This window comes from Rutilus rutilus, assembly GCF_951802725.1.
Source record: "Rutilus rutilus genome assembly, chromosome: 1".
NCBI lineage: Eukaryota > Metazoa > Chordata > Actinopteri > Cypriniformes > Leuciscidae > Rutilus > Rutilus rutilus.
Genome location: NC_140209.1, coordinates 7,094,169 through 7,112,462, shown reverse-complemented (window position 1 = coordinate 7,112,462; position 18,294 = coordinate 7,094,169). Strand labels below are relative to the sequence as shown.

Genomic DNA, 18,294 nt, shown 5'->3' with positions numbered 1-18,294 from the left:
TATATTATTTGTAAATTATTATTCTAAGATTCTATGCAATGTGAAAAATTGCGCAAGCCCCATCGACGTGGTTTGATTGGCACTGTAGTTTTTGCATAAACCCCGCCCTCGCTGATCTGTACACCATCCGTCATTGTTTCAACGACAGCCGGTAATGTCTCCTAAGAAATGTAGGTGTTCTGTTGTGGGATGTAAGAATGAACATAGCAGTCTTCATTTACTCTCGTTGTTACTCGAGGATGGATCTGTACCAACTGTTCGTGATCCAAATTACAGTCTCCAGAGCGACAGGACTAACGTTACTGATCACGGCAGAAATTAAAGTGAGAGCGCGCACTTTATGACAGCTCATCGAGTAGTTTTACGGATATAGAGTGTACCAGTTTATAAAGCACAGACTCAAAAGGTGTGTATTTACTGTTACTTGTAACAAGTGGTTTGTGTAGTTCGCTGTGTATGTTCCATGCTAATGAAAGGGAGAGAAAGAGTTTTGGATAAGACTTAAATGCTCACATCTTATAGCCTTCTGTGTTTATTTAGCTGCTCTTACAGTGATTTTCTGGAGTAAAACTAATGCTTCATCTTTTGTGTGATGTACAATAAACTTCACTGAACTCAACAGTATATTTTGGTCATCATTCGGACGGGGTCTGCTACAGCAGGCTTGTATTAATAGTGGATAAAAGCAGATAATAAATAAGTTATAACCATAATTAAACTAAACTATACCTGTTCTATCTCCATACAGCATATATTCTCTGGCTCTGTGGGCATTATTGTCCGACTCCAAGTCGAAATGAACACCGCTACTCAGAGTTTCTGTTCTGATATTATCAGATGAGATTGTCCTGGCTCTGAGTGTGAGCTCATGAGGCTCCGCCCCCTGTGCGCACAGCAGCAGCTCATTAGCATTTAAAGGGGACACACTAAAACATCACGTTTTTCTGAGCCCCAAAAAATGACAATTTAAACATGCTGTAAAACAATGATATGTTGGGTATTTTGAGCTAAAACTTCACATACATACTCTGGGGACATCAGAGACTTATTTTACATCTTGTGAAAAGGCTCCTAATAGGTGCCCTTTAATAAAATTAGTAACACATTTTTTTTATATTACGAACGTAAAATACTTATCTCTGTAATACAATAAACCAGAGAGGCCACTGTATATGTGATTTCAATCTCATTTTTTTCATCATTTTTATACATTTCTTTAATACTTTTCTTTATCGAATACAAGTGTTAATCAATGTCAAAGGTCTGACATGTCCCCCTCGTCTCATCCCTGAGGCACAGAATGTGCAGCAATTCACCAGAAATCTCATTTTGTAAATATTCAGCCATGTTGGTCCTCACCTGTTGATTACACAAGTCAAGTCATCTTTATTTATATAGCGCTTTTTACAATACAGATTGTATCAAAGCAGCTTCAAAGTCATACTGTAATAAAATAAAGTATTGTATAAAATAATACAACAAAGTTTGTTTCTAGAAAAAAATTGCGTTATCGTCCACCTTAAGGCAAATCAATAATATTGCTGAATATTAAATGTCCCCAACTAAGCAAGCCAAAAGCCAAGGCAACAGTGGCAAGGAACCAAAACTGACAGAACTGGGACAACCTTGGGACAAGGCTCAGTCGTTCAGTTCTCCTCTGGCCATCGAGCGAACAGTGTATAATTATGATTCAGGCAGCATTACAGGTCAGAAGTCAGATTGAATCAGAACATTCAGAATATTTATCCAGTTCCATCTGGTTGGAAGTCGGAGTCATCACACCGGTATGGAGATGAGTTTGTTGAGGATCAGTTGTGTGGATGAGGCCTTCACAGGGCAGATGAGGCTGGCCCTTCAGGGATGCGTCATGGATGGGTCCGGGCGCAGGTCCACCTTCTGATCTGGATACGGTCCGGATCCGGCTGACTTCAGTAAACTCTAGAATGAACAGAAAGACAAACATTAGCATAGATGCCATTCTTCTTATTAAAGGGGGGGTGAAATGCTATTTCATGGATACTGAGTTTTTTACACTGTTAAAGAGTTGGATTTCCATGCTAAACATGGACAAAGTATCCAGTATCCAGATCTGATGAAAGAACTTCGTATCCAGATCTGATGAAGGACCAACCGATGACAACGCAGTGCTGAAGTGCCAACTAGTCTCTCCCTATGGAGAATCCCTTCACTCTACAGATAAATCGTCGTTGGGAAAACTCAATTCGCATACCTCCCCCGAAAAGACAAAATAAAATAAAATTCTGTATCAAAATTTATAAAGAAAGACCAGTACTTTGTTTAGGCTTGGTTTGTAGCACAGGCAAAGCACTTACTTGGGTGCAGAGATATTACACAACACCTGAAAACTTCCGTCAACATACCGGCGTGAAAAGTAGCCGGCTATTTTTCCTACAGTAGACATAGTGAATTGCGATGATTGTCAAGATCCAGAACCATACCTCTATGAACCAGAGTTTGAGAAGAGAAGCTGCGCGCTTTTGGAAATAGAACGACAGGAGGAGGAGGTTGCGATCGCTCAACAGCCTGAGGACATGAGGATGAGAGCCAACATGAACTGGTGATGTGAGTGTGGGGGAATATGCCAACCTATGCCGACTGAAATAGAGCGTCTGTGCTGTGGCGAGTGGGACAAGGTACTGTCATCGATGACCAGGCTCAACGTGTGGGGATTTCAGGTGTTGCGTGATATCTCTGGTCATAAGGTCATACACACTTAGGATGACTTGAGGGTGAGTAAATCATGGGCTATTTTTCCTTTTTGGGTGAACTATCCCCCCCCCCCAATAAATAATTGTAATGAGCGAGTAGGAACACGTGAGAGTTAACACGAACAGATGAAATAAGTACAAAATTCTCACTTATTTATAGAATTGAACTATACTCCACAGTGATGAATCCCCCCCAAAAACCTGTAAGCTGCATTGGCATAGTAATACCAGGATTTCTCACAGGATTTTTTGGATCACTGTGGTGAGTGGACCTCTGCCACTCTAGGGGGGTTCGGGGGCATGCTCTCCCGTCAGAAAATGTTGTGCTTTTTAATGTTAAATTCATCAATCTGGTGCAAATTAAACAAAGAAAAATTCAAAACTCTTTTAGTTACAGTGTCTGTCTACATTACTACTACAAAGATAGTCATACAGTAATATTAATAATATCCCATGATAGTAGCCTAATAGCAATCTATTGTAAAACAAATGCACTGAAATGCAACAAATGCCTTTCACCATCCACTTATTTAGCTGCTGTCGCATCAGTTGACATGCCATCTCATTTCCCCTCTTTCTTTTTCTATTTTTAGCCCCCGACAGCTTTTTTTTTTGCGTTATCCATCTTTTTCGACGACAACTCACTAACTGTTACTCGTTCCTGCTCGCTCAGAGCTCACGGCGCCCGCGCCCGCTCGCGATATTATCCCGCCCACTTCTATGTCAAAATTATAAATAATGACATTGGCAACATCGCTGTCTGTATCTGACAGGACAGTTAACATTGTAAGCTAACTTACCTCAGGCTTGCTTTCCGACGTGCGGTTCTATGTTCGGCAGTGTGTCCAGTTGTCAGACTCGCGGTGTAAAAGACTTTGAAAACATTTCTGCCCTAACGTTACTCTGACTCGTATTGGCTGTCATGTTTCGGCATTAGGAATGATGATTGTTTTTTAAAGCTGCGAAGTTTATGGTAACTTTATAGCGGGTAAATGCTGACCTCGACCTCGACCCACCCCCACCCCATAAATATTTTCTCATCGGATCTGCACAAATCACATAGGTGACCCATTTTGGTTTTAAAATGGCGAATTTCGCCGAAAGGTGAGGAGTTTTCATGCCTGAGTAATGTTGTTGCGTGATCGAGATTGGCTCACGAGTAAACCGCTGTCTAGTATTGCTCTGAGCTGATAAACTGTTTGCTCTGCGCAGCTCAGATGGGTAGCGTGGGTTCAGTCTGCTTTTGTTTGCCGTGTGATGTTTCTCGTATGCAGCAGAAATGGCAGCTCTCTCTTATAAAAAGTTCGCAAAATGTGACCATTTAGTCTCAGTCTAGAGCCCTGTATAGTGCTGCATTTCTGCTTTACATGAGCGCCACCTACTGTCAGAGAGCGAATTTGTGTTTTTTTTGCATTGATTTGAACTGACAAATTAGACATTCCTGTTGGTTGAAAACAAGTTAACCCTCTGGGGTTGGCAAACGCGCCGGCGCGTTTTGCTGGATTTTCTCCACATTGTAGCACAATAAACTTAAATTACTCCGTCATTTATGGTCATACAGAAAAAAGAAGTAAAAAAGAATCTGTGAGATGTCTACTTTTATATGTGTCCACTTACAATCAGATCAAAACATTGTGCTTTTGTAAAATAAAGAAAATAAACAGGGTGTGCTTTCTGGCTCTCCGTCTCACTGAACTTTTCTTGAGCACGTCTATAAACTGAAACAAAACTCAGCGAAAACTTGTCACACATTTATGAGCCATACACCTTTATACACATTTAAGTGTGTACTTTTAAATGATTGCATTCAAACTGAAAACAAATATTCTCTGCTTAAGTAATTTGTATAAAACCAACAAGATGTCCAGTTTCTCAAACGCTTGCTCATTACTAGGGCTGAAACGATTAGTCAACATTGTCGACAATAAAAAAAATTTTCGACAAATATCTTTGTTGTCGAGTAGTCCTGTCCTCACCACACACCGGCAAAGAGGAGAGATTTGGCTATAGGGTGATGTGTGTTGATGTGTCTCACTTTGTTACTCAGCACATGAAAATAAACTACTTACAGTGATCTCAGACTGAGGTGATGTGGTTTTTCTCCAGTGTGGATCCTCTCATGTCTTTTCAGAGATGATGACTGACTGAATCTCTTGTCACAGTGTGAACACTTGTAAGGTTTTTCTCCAGAATGGATCTTCATGTGTCGCTTCAGGTGAGCTTTATCAGAGAAACTCGTTCCACACTGATCACACGTGTGCGGCTTCTCTCCAGTGTGGATCCTCTCATGTCTTTTCAGATGTTCAGACAGACTGAATCTCTTGTCACAGTGTGAACACTTGTAAGGTTTTTCTCCAGTGTGAATTCTCTGGTGCCGTTTTAAACAGTTTACTGTAGTAAAAGTCTTCTCACACTCAATGCACATGTACTCTCTCACTCCAGTGTGAGTTTTCTGATGTGTGTGTAAATATTGCAGCAGTGAAAAACTCTTTCCACACACAGAACATGAATGCGGCTTCGTATGAACTGTCAGGTGTGTCTTCAGGTCTGATGCCCTACAAAATGTTTTGCCGCATTGATCACATGAGAACGGCTTCTCTCCGGTGTGGGTCCTCATGTGTTTCTTAAGATATCGTTTGCATGAGAATCTCTTTTCACACTGATCACACATGAATGGCTTCTCTCCCGTGTGGATCCTCACATGAACATCAAGTTGCCTTTTGTCAGTGAAACACTTCCCACATTGATCACACGTGTGCGGCTTCTCTCCAGTGTGGATCCTCTCGTGTGTTTTCAGATCTGATGACCGACTGAATCTCTTGTCACAGTGTGAACACTTGTAAGGTTTCTCTCCAGTGTGGATCCTCTCGTGTTGTTTTAAGTCTATCGCTGTAATAAAAGTCTTCTCACACTCAAAGCACATGTACTCTCTCACTCCAGTGTGAGTTTTCTGATGTCTATGTAAAGTTGGCAGCCATGAAAAACTCTTTCCACACACAGAACATGAATGCGGCTTCTCCTTTGTATGAACTGTCAGGTGTGACTTCAGGTGTGATGACCTAAGAAATGTTTTGCCGCACTGATCACATGAGAACGGCTTCACTCCAGTGTGGATCATCATGTGTCTTTTAAGATATTGTTTGCTTGTGAAACTCTTCCCGCACTGATCACATGAGAACGGCTTCTCTCCTGTGTGGATCCTCATGTGTTGCTCAAGAATTCCTTTCTTTGTGCAACTCTTTCCACACTGAGTGCAGGTGAAAGATTTCTTGGCTCTTTTCTTTATAAATGTCTTTTTAGTCTTTGAGCGACTCAAAGGTTTTTCTCCAGGTTTGACATGATGTTCCTCCTCCAATTCACTCGGTTCTTCACTCTCCTCGCTCTCTTCCATCAGGTCTGAAATCAAAGAGAAAATTCTTAATTTAATTTTCAGTACATCAAAATGATTCAAAGAGAGAAATATAAATGTGAAAGGACATGAAAGTGAGCCATGGTGTAATAAAATCGGCATCACATTTATAAAATCTTATGATAATTTGATGTCTTTTTATAAATTGATTATATGCCCTTGAAACTTTCCATGAATGAGGAAAATTCATCTTCCAATTATTATCTTTAAAACATTATAGGCACAATCCCATGTTCCTTTAGCAAGAACTATTGAATATATTTGATCAATGTCACAATTATCTAACATGATATTAACATTATAATAGTGTTGTCACGATACCAAAATTATTGTTTCGATACCGATACCAAGTCAAGTATTGCGATTTCGATACTTTTTCGATACTTTTCCTGAAAAGGGAGAAACACTCTCAAATATCATTGCTGTGCTTTATTTTAAAACCGGGACAACATTCTAATCATATAACACACTAATAAATGAACATATGAACAGCAGATATATTAAACATTTGAACAAAATATGAAATATCAAAATATATAAAAAAAAATTAGAGCAATGACATTCAAGGTAAAAAAAATAAAATAAATTTAGCAGCATTATCTCATTTATCATAAGAAACATAAGAGTTACCGGTAATAACTTTATCTTGATTCTGAACTTTTAATAAAAATATGAACAGCGATTATATTAAACAATGTTTAATATTGGTAACATATGATAAGCCTCATTGGTGATATATTTTACATATGGGGAGAGAGTTGTGGAAGGCCTATACTTCATGTTAAACATAAATATATAGCAGCAAAGACAACGTCGGCAGTGTTGACGGCAAAATAGGCTACAGAATATTTCGTTCTGTATTGAGAGGTGCAATATTTGAAAATCAATAATTTTTTTTTAAATTACATTTATATTGTATTTATGTCAAAACCTAGAGACTTTCAAACATCAAAATGTAATTTATTAATATGTATTCGTGTCAAAATTACATAGAAACATCTTTCCCTATTCTATTTTGCCTGGAAACGCTTGCGTGTCGCGTGAAAAATAGGCGTCGGTTCTATTTCTGGCATGCAGGGGTTTTCCGCGCGTCTCGAGCTGCGCCTGAGTGCGTCACGCAGGCAGTTAAATATTTTATTTCGCAGGCCGAAATAAAAACGGACACGCCACGCAGCCAGTGTGTCGCCGGCCTTACAAATCTGGAACGCGGTCATTCTTAGAAGTATCGATACTAATACATTTAGGAATCGTGACGTTTTTAATTTCCGATTTACTTTTGAAGTATCGGTGCACCGTGCAACAGAGCAAGGTAGGCAACGTACCATTTGTCACTCCTCGCGTCATCTTTTTCTACGAGTCGTGGACCACTTGTGCTCGCACATGCAGCCATCTCGCTGTAGTGTTTTCTGTTTTGTCACATGACACTGACAGCGGCAGCTTCTTTGCTGCGTGCGTCAGGAAAAAAAACACAGACGTCCATAGGGAGGCGTTTTTTTAAAATTTTTTTTACGTATCGATACTGATAAATTTAGGTATCGTGACGTTTTTCATTTCCGAGTATCGCGATACTTTTGAAGTATCGGTACACCGTGCAACACTACATTATAATATACAATACTGCACAAACTTTTTGACACAAACTTTGAGATTGATATTTATTTGACAAAAAAACTTTAATTATTAATGGCCGTTCACACTAGACTTTTCCTTGCACTGACTTCCATTCATGCGCATGTGAAAGTGGGACACCAGAAACACAAGCTCAAGTGAATTACCCTGTGAGAAATAACACAAGCGTTTATTAGCATTACCCATGTCCTACATGTTTCACTCAACCCTGTTTCTCCTGACATGATTTTCCTTCTTTCAAAAACAGAGCATTTCTTAAAACTGTGACACACAGGAAGTGACATCATCTGGGCTCTTTCTACTGCATGATGGGAAGACAAGAACATAATCTCAATCCATTGTCTCAGTTTTTACACAAACTGTAGCACTGACTGTATTCATCAACCCTGTTACCAAAGTTACTCCAAGAAGAATCTCTATAACTAGGCCTGTCACGATAACAAATTTTGCTGGACGATAAATTGTCCAAGAAATGATTGCGATAAACGATAATATTGTCGTTCTGAGACCATTTTCATCTAATATAATGATAATGGCATAATAATGCAGGTACACCTTTTCAAAGACCTATAAACCTAAAAGAATATTAAACATTGAAAACGGAAAACATTTTAAATATCCACAAAAAATTAACAAAACAACCAAAAACAATAAAAGCAATGGACTCTCAGTGTCTGTTAACACAAAAATTTACTTGAATAAATAACAAAAACAATAAATAAAATGGATGTAAACAAAATTGCACTTCAAAAAAATATTAAACATTAGGCTCAGACATAAATAGTGATGTATTCCATAACAGGCAAAACTGCCAGGACCTTTGTACACAAATAAAAAAGGCTCAACAGGCCATATCACACCATTGTGCACTGTCCTCCTGTTACTTTGTCGACTAAACAAACGCCCAAGTGATTGTGTACTGTCGGGAAGACAGAGACACACTTTATTGCGTGTAAATGCTACGCACTGAAAATACTTGGTTAGGATTAAGGGGTGAGGAGTGCGTGCGTATCATATGCACGCAAAAACTTTTTTTTGGCGTATAAATGGCACGAGAAATAACATCCGTGGTATAGATACGCATTTTCATAAGATCGGGCTCGACATACCGGATCGCTCAGGTTAAGTGGTTCACCACGATCATTCGGTTTGAATCCGAAGTGCTCCCACACCACTCCATTTTTTTTCTTTTTTTTTCTCTCCAACTCACAACTAGCGTCTTCTCTCTCTCCTGGCAGTCGCCGCAAGCAGTCCCGCTTTCCCACACAAAGACCATGCAACTGACAAGAGGGCTTACTCCTCCTATACGCTAAGGAACCGAGAGTGGTCATCCAAAAAAAAAAAAAAACCAGCAGGGCTCCAAATTGTGACCAATTTTTGCCACCATTTTTCCTGCCGGTGCGACCACATATTTATTTAGGTCATGCTGGTGCGACCATAGCGTTGCTGAGCAGCGAATGCAAAAAAAAAAAAAAGCGCCCCAAACTTGCCAGTCGCGGGCCGATCTCGATCACACAACACTGTTACTAGGAGATCCAGACTCTGGAGATCCAGTGAAGAAATCCATTGAATTCGCTTCAGAATTAATATCATCATCGCTGCGAGTTCCAGTGAGAAACATTCCAATTCAACTAAGCCTAACCCATAGATATCAGATCAAACAGTGCTGACGTGGAAACAAGAGAAACACTTATAGAAGGCTTTCAGTCCACAAATCAGCAACATTCACCATGGATTGAGGCTAATGTAGTAACTCTAGCCATAACTACTTGGTTACTAACGTAACCTCAGTTCCCTGAGATGAGGGAACGAGTATTGCGTAAGGCTAGCTTACGCTATGGGAAAACCTCTTTTTCTCCAGAATACTGAAGTTACACTTATCATATCGAGAATATTGAAGCAAACTTTTTAAAACGCAGTGCAGCTGCACAGCGAGCACAACTGAACGCGAGAGCGGTCATTGGCTGTGCTGCGGCAACTTCACGAACCTGTGGCGAGGCGGCTTTGACGCCAGAACCAATCAGGACGCCTGGCGTGTCAGGGCCCGCCAGATGGGCGTGGTCAGAGGCTATATATTCTCGAGGAAAGGAGGTTTTCCCATAAAAAAACTATAATATCATGTGTTATTTTTAATGTGATAACACATTTTGTTCATCCTTCAAAGATTCCACTAAAACTAAACATTTTAAGATGTAGGAAAACTCTTATTTAAACACTAAATTACCACTGTAAACAGTAGGATGATTATTGGCTATTTTCACTCCCTAATGTCAATTTTTTCACTCATTTTGCTTTTAATTAATATTAAGACATTATGAATGATAGTAATTAAAGTTAATGTCATCTACACCCTAAATTAAGCTTAGTGCTTTATTGTCAGCCCCAGCACCACCAGATACTCTCTGCAGAACTCAGTGGCTCCGGTGCCGCCGCCCTCAGATGCTAGTCTGGAGCCTGTGAACTTAAGGAACACGCCGACTTTTTGGGACTTTGGCTTATTCACCGTTTACCTCCGTTTACCTCCAGTCTTTGTGCTAAGCTAGGCTAGCGGTGGGTGCGTCAGACAGAGTTAAGGCCATTGCACACTGAGTCCGAAATTCGCATCCGAAATTTTCGCACGTTAAAAAAAAAATTCGACCTCACGTTATGTCAATCATGCTTGCACACTGTCTACGAAACTTTCGTCCGTAAAAAAAAAATTCGGATTGGGTTCGATTTTCTGCGTTTTTCGCATCCACAGCCAGTGTTTTGTGAGGTTTTTTGAAAATTCAGAGCCACCGTACGACCGTACACCGAACGACAAAATCCAGAATGACGTCTGACAAGTTGATACACTTCGTCTCGCAGCACAAGTAGCCTACTGTATGAAAAACAAAATGCGGATTACAAAGACACTGAATAAAATATAACCTGTATACAGCTGTTCTGTCTGCCCAGCCCTTCTGCCGGCCGCGTGTGTGTGTGTGTGTGTGTCCGTATAGACATACTGCCAGTTTCTGTTCAGGATCGATTGGTTCACGGAAATTGGTGGTCTTCTTTTTAATATGTGGCTCCAGTATCGCTAGCAAAGCATCAAACTGTTCCACTGACATTCTGAGGTAAATTTTGAATCGTGTGGGATAATTTCGCAACTCCTTGATGAGGTGAAACTCTCCTTCCTCTCGGCGCAATCTCAGGATTGGATGGACCCAATATTTCCTCTTTCTTTTTCTCTTTTTAAGAAGAAAGAGGGCAAATTCATCCTCACTGCTTGACGAATCCATTAAGTATTTTTTTGCGTTTTTTTCCGCAAAGGTTTAATAAATACGCATCGGACTCAGTGTGCAAGGTTTCTGTGCGTGACGAATTTTACTGCTGACGAACACGAAAAAACGCATACGAAAATTTCGGACTCAGTGTGCAATGGCCTTTACGGCACGCACAGAGATGAAAAAGGTATGTATGGACTTATCTAACTCTGGGGGATACGGAGAATAAGCTAAAGTCTCAAAAAGTCGGCGTGTTCCTTTAAAATAAAACTGCATATTGTAAAATCTGTACGTTGTCTATTTATTATTAAAGAATTTGTCAGTAAAAAAAGTTAGTCTGGAGCCCTGCCCAGAACATTCTGTACCATTTCATAGTTGAACTGTTTATCTAAATGTGCTGAAGTGCTTGAATGTTTCTAACATGAATGTTCTTCAGCATCGGGAATGAATGAAGAATAAACACCAACCTCTTTGTTCTTCAGTATCTTCAGTGTGTTTCATTCTGCAGGGTTCTGGATCACTCATGTTCTCACTGTCCTCTTTAATAAACTCAGTCTTTGCAGATTTCAGCTCTTCCTGATGCTCTGATGCTCGTCTTCACTTGTAGCTGATGGGAATTTACAGCATTTATTGGGGAATTACAGTGGGAGGAGCTTCACTGATGATGTGATTGCAGTGGGAGGAGCTTCACTGATGATGTGATTGCTGCTGGGAGGAGCTTCACTGATGATGTATTCTAGCATGGGAGGAGCTGATCTGCCAAAATAAAAAAAAATCAATCATGTGTTTAAAAAAAAAAAAATTACGACACTTAAAGGAGTCATAATGTAGAAATTTCACTTTTCCACGAGAATCAATGTATGTTATGATTGCATAATGATTATACACTGGCCGGGAAGCCGATATTTAAAAGTGAAGCGTTTGTTTACCTCGGGGTTTGTAAAATAGGCCACGTGCACGCGCACGAAAAAACAAGATTTTGATTTCTTCCCCTTCTTGACGTCAAGACGGGGGAGGATATACCAAATATGGACACCGCAAACCTATGCCGCGGGAAGCCCGCCCCTCTCCCCCTCAGATTCAGTTTAGTTGACTCGAGAAAGATGGAGAAATCGAGTGCACACCTGAGATGCTCTGTGGGTGACTGCCACAAACAACATGCAAATGTGTTTTATCTACCAAAAACGGACGAAACTATCAGGGAACAGTGGATGAAATTCATTTTTAATGACGCTGTCCCAACAACTCTTTCAAGTGGCGTATCGTTAGGTGTGTGTGCTAAACATTTTACACCGGAATCTTTTACAAATTTGGGGCAGTATCAGGCGAACTTGGCCTCGAAGCTCCGTTTGGGAAAAGGTGCCATCCCAACCATCAGGGACTTGCCAGAAATTGAAAAGGTAAGACTGTGTTTTTATTGCTCTACTGTGGTTAACAAATAGCAGCTAACAGCTAATGCAGCTATTGTATGTAACGTTACCTTCGAGGTAAACACGGGGAATGGACTCTACGAATGCAAAACATGCAAAACTCATGCAAAACATGCAGTTTGAAAATAGCTTTCAGTTAGTGGGGCTTCTGTAAGAATGTATATGGCAATGGTGTATTTTTTCTTTTTTCTTTGGTTGTGATTACAATTTCACTAACAATAAGTACCGTCACATTTATTGAGCTATTGCAGTATTTTGTCTATGTTTTTGTACCGCTTGGAAGTAGTAAAATACATTCCTGCAACCAATCAACGCGCCCCTCATTTGCATTATTATAATGACCGTCCACGACAGCCAAAACATCGCATCAGATCTCGCGAGACAATAATGCCTTTAGAAATAAGGGTCTGAGGGGCTTTGTGTTGATTTTTTTTCCACTTTTCTTTTTTAGAAGTGCCTAAAATACTATAATAGAGCATTTGGGTATCCAAGGTAACACATCATTATGACTCCTTTAACAATTTATGTAGGTCTATCTATTTATTAGACATCCATCTATTTTTATTGCTAATCCCAAATATTATTCTGCTTCTTCATAAAAATACAGAAATTAATATAAATAATTTAAATTCTTCCAATTATAAATAATGGTAAGAAAAACAGTTAAAATCATAAAAACAGAAATAAATCTGCATATAGTAGCCAACAAATCCCCTCAGTCAGCTGACACCAATGAAATGAGCTTTAAGTGTAAATTTACAGGAGATCTGAAGACATCAGCATAATAAATGAGGTGAAAACAGGAACTATTGTCATGAAATAAAGAGTGTTTTCAGCAGATCTGTTAATATTGATGAGCCTCAGACGATCAACACTCATTCAACAAGCCATTCAGGACCATCAGCAGATCATCTCACTTTATTCTGAGTGTTTGCTGTTAGAAACACATTATTTGAGTCAGGATTCATGATAAAAGCCTGTAAAACTGCTATATTGGAAAACAATACTGTAATTGTGATATACTGTAATCATACTGTGATAAAACATCAATAACACAAAAACAATCACTAACTAGAAAAAAGGTTTGTTGAGACAAACTTTAAGTTGGCTTGAGGAAGCCGGACCAGAGAGTTTGAAGAAGTTTAAAGTAGTTCGAAGTTTAAAGTAGTTTAAATTTTGATTGATAAATTAGTGAGAAAGAAAGAATAGTTAGAAAGAAAGAAAGATACATTCAAAAGAAAGATTAGTTTGAAAGAAATAAATAGATAGATAGATAGATAGATAGATAGATAGATAGATAGATAGATAGATAGATAGATAGATAGATAGATAGATAGATGTGAATTAGTACATAGAATAGTAGTTTAATTGAGTCTAGGGCTTCAGGGATTTTAGATTTAAGTTTTTGTGTTTGTGCACTAATGGGCCACCGTAGTCTTGGCTCATTTTGAGCAGTCTGCAATGAAAGTCTATGGGATTTTTATGGTTTTTAATATGAATTTTTAAGAAAACTTAAAGTCAAATCAGTCTGAAAAGATATAACACACTAAGTCAGAACAGTCTGAAGGTCTGACCCGAGTTTGGAGTATGTAGAGTTAAAGCTCTAGGAGGAGTTAGAGTCAGATTTTTTAGTCTCAGAAGAATAATAATAAGTTTAAATAGGATTTCAATAAGTTGACTTTCTCAAGCCAACTTAATGACACTCATCTCCATCAACCACTACAGAGAAATAATTATAGCAGCATAATATGTCCACATTAATCTAAATCTAGTTTGATTTTGACATTAATCAAGTAAGTTACTTAGATCTATCATTAAAACAATATGCGCTGAAACTAACAATGATCATAAAACATTTAAAACTAAAGAGCATCACAAAGTAATATTGTTCAAGAGTAAAACGCTATTCAGTTATTAACATTTAGCCTAAGAGTTGATTTAATGTCTCACGTGGCTCATTATAGGCTCAACGTAAAGTAAGAGATCGATTCACATAATTCCTCTCACAGATCTCATTACCTCTTGACTCGACATTCAGTAACAGTTCTCACTCCAAACATCGAGACAATCACACAAACGAACACAAACTCGCTCAGGTCTGAATGAACTCAACATATTCTCCTCATGCTCGCTGCTGCTGCACTAAATGTTTATTTCAGAAGGAAGACGCCAGAAAAGACGCACAAGTATCGCTGTGATCGATGAAAACAATACAGAAATGAGTCTGTCCCTTAATCAAATTGTATAAAGTGTGTGTGATGGTTGAGTAAATATGAGAAATACCGTGAACTGCTCTCCTCACCTCAGAAGACTCGACGCTGCGTCCCAATTCGGTACTATATCCGCCCTAAATAGTCTTAGAAAATAGAATCAGTACATCCCAGATCGTAGTATGCTAGTTCCAAAGATACACGTATGGTCTACTATTTCCGGTCAGAATCCGGTTAGAACTACAAACACGAGTGAAAAGAGCTAAAAAACTACAGACTTGGAAGACGCGAGTCCGATGGTTATGTTTAGATAAAGGGGTTTGAGTGATTAATTATCAGTATCTAACCTGACGAACATGTAGCCTATTTATTAAATTTAGGCTAGATTGCGTCTGCAGCAGCATTGTGAACTTTTGTAAAGATACGTTTAGCCAAATAACTTTTAAATGCATGTTCATAAACAATGGTAATATACATTTCCCCCCCTCAGCGCTGGCCGGGTCATTGTTCATTCATATGCTAATTACTAATGAGGCTGGAATGAGGCACATGGAATCAATTCTAACATGGAGACAGTAATCATTTCAGTTTATTTTGTGGAAACTGACTTCATGAAGCCTCATGGTGTGAATGAAACATTAAACTGACTAGAACAAGTAGGATACCCTTAACCAAACAGTAAAGGACAAAGAAAAAAAAAATACTCACTGCTCTTAAACTTTAAAAGCCTAATAATAATTTGTTACATTTATAGTGCTTTTCTGGGTACTCAAAGCGCTTTACATGGAAGGGGGAATCTCCTCAATGTGCAGCTCCACCTGGATGATGCGACAGAAGAACACACACACACACACACACACACACACACACACACACACACACACACACACACACACACACACACACACATTAGCCTACTTTATTAAATTGCGGTACCTGAAAACTATGAGACCTGCTTGAAGAGCACTGTTTATTTCATTGGTAGGCTATGTATTGTATTTATTTGGGGTTTTGCTTTTGTAAGCCCGCCTGAATCATAAAATCATCAGTTGATCATAACAACAATTCAGAAATAGAGAAATTTGTAGAAATGATTACCTGGCAACGACAATTACACACAGCGGTCGTGTGGGAAGTCAACAGACTCCTCGTACCTTTCTGCTCCTTTTCCTTATTAAACAAAGATAATTCAATATTCTTCCCAAATGAATTAGATTTTGGTCTTGTAGTCCATTTGTTAATGTAGTGTGTGGATGTGTGGTGGTGTTGGCGTGTCCTCTGATGGTTATACTCTCGCTCGTTACACCATGCATGCCATTTTTGTTTTATGCATGTTATGAGTTTCACAGAAAACAACATGTATTATCCATTGTCATTTTGCTTCTCAAATAAATGTCCCTTAATTTAAGAATATTACTTTAAAATAAGATTGTTCTTTACTCAAATGAGTTCCTAATATAGCTTCTTTTTTAAACTGGCATTGTAGACGATGAATATTGTTGCCTCTATTGTAAGTTGTTGTGAATAAAAGCATCTGATAAATGTAAGTTTATTCAGATTCATAACATTTCTGTAGATCAGCAGCAAACACATCATATCCAACAGATGTCCTTCTTAATATGTCTATATATAACTTAAAATCTAAAGTAATCATTTTATTTACATAATTTTAGTTGTTGTTGTCTTTAACACATGAGAGCAGCTCAGTTTAGGTAGGGATAGCAACAAAAAAAAAGTTAGACGATAACTGTTGTGGGATTACAAATTTATTAAAATGTTTAATTTAGGTTTACATTGAATTTAGCATGTTAAGGTTAACTGTCTTATGTCATTTGAGAGCAAGTGATATTGATTTGAATTTTGTGGACCTAAATATCTGCATTTCACCTCTGCTTTAGCTGGTATCCTATAGCAAATCTGTCTTTATGTTGTATGAATATCACTGGCTCTGTGTAATTAATTGATTGAGATTTGATTGAATAAATGTAAATGAAGCTGCTGTTCATGTTTTTAATGTTGTTTATTCACTAGTTGTTGTTTTTTTTTTTTTTTTTTTTTTTTGGAGACATGTCTCAGTGTTTTTTGTCCATACAGTGAAAGATGTGACGAACTGGAAGTTGTCACCAAAAATGGTTGTGATGTCCACAGGAGTAGCGATGTTGTCACAAAATGAATTGAAACAAAATGAAAGAGGAATATAGAAAGTCTAGGTCTTAAGTTATATGGGAAATCTCTTGAAAGAGTTGGGGTCTTCAAGTTTCTTGGGGTCTGGGTAGATGAGAAGCTAACGTATAAAGAACATGTATGTAGAATGGTGAATAAATGTGGAAAGGTTATTAATATTTTGAGGTGTTTGGTGGGATGCTCTTGGGGTGCAGACAGGAATCTTATGCTGATGATAAGCGTCCACAAATCTTTCTACCGCGTTGTCGGCAGGGCGGCGGTGTGAACGCGCACTGAGACGAGCTGATCTCACTGTGAGAACATGCCGCTCTCCTCTCTCCGCTCTCGGATCGCGCGCTCCCGTTTGCTTTGGCTCTCGAGCCTCGGAAGAGGAAACGGCGCAGTCAGCGGGAGGAGCAGCCGGACACAGTGAGCTCATGCCGGCTTAGACCCTCCATAGAGAGAGATGGCGCCGGTGCGACTAAATATTTTAGTTTTCTACAAATTTTGACTAGGATCCGTTTATGGTTTAAATATGTTTATTTTATATGCTTAAGATAGTATTTTTGAGAGGAATCGGGGTAACATTTTTTTTTAAGAAAAAACAGTTTTTCACTCAGATCTCAGTGACTGACGCTCGATTTATTTTCACACAGTCACATGAACTCTCAACTGTCATAATCAATTCAGCCTATCCAAACAACGACACGACAGGCATAAAGTTATACAGTTTTAGTAAAGTTATCACTCTGCACTTTTATGCTGTGCATCGGCCATTTATACTTTGGTATTTTTGCGCAATAAAACATAATCATAAGATACTATAAGATAAAGCAAACTAGTATTTTTTTCTACTGTATCTATTTGGCTACATTTGTTGCCCAATTAAAAAACATTTTAGACTAGACTATTCATTATGAATATTTAGTTTTGAATAATTTGACTAATTTGTAACACAAATAGGAGTTTGTATTTGCATTTTTTTTATTATTAATGTTTTCCCAGATTTTGCAGTAATGTCAACACTTACTTTCACTTTCATTATTTCATCAGTGACAATAGCGCCCTCTTGTGCCCTACATATTCAAATAATGTCATTTCTGCATGTCATTGTTTTGTTACAATTTATATGAGTTTCTTCTGAAATGTGATGCTTCCTGAGAGGAAAAGATTGAAATTAAGGTTATTTGTTGAAAACTTCATATTTTAAGGGGTAATTTTCACTGGTTTAAATGCACATCACTACACATTTTCCACATATGTTTAAATGTTTGTTCTACTAAAACAATATTAATAAACTGCAGTCATTTGGTTCTTTAAAACATTTCTCTCCTGTTTTCAGCACTGAAACATGAACGGACTCAATGAAACATGTGCAGAGATTCAGACTGACGGCGGGTTTGAATACAGACTTCAGTCTAATATACTGAATCTAACCAATATTCCCGACTGTGATCAGAGCTGGTATTCAGAGGT

General features: G+C 38.5%; 2 protein-coding genes across 2 annotated transcripts in view; both read right to left on the bottom strand.

The window, feature by feature from the left end:
• Nucleotides 1-18,294, bottom strand: part of LOC311302781 (uncharacterized protein) — a 198,842-nt gene that overhangs the window by 79,204 nt on the left and 101,344 nt on the right. The gene's annotated exons all lie outside the window — the stretch shown is intronic.
• Nucleotides 1,351-12,083, bottom strand: LOC311302758 (uncharacterized protein). Its single transcript, XM_084428796.1, has 3 exons — nucleotides 11,483-12,083; nucleotides 4,799-6,125; nucleotides 1,351-1,938 (listed from the first exon to the last, which is right to left on the bottom strand). Exons 1-3 carry the CDS (start codon nucleotides 11,538-11,540, stop codon nucleotides 1,929-1,931), a joined length of 1,395 nt encoding a protein of 464 aa, XP_084284922.1. The 5' UTR covers nucleotides 11,541-12,083; the 3' UTR covers nucleotides 1,351-1,928.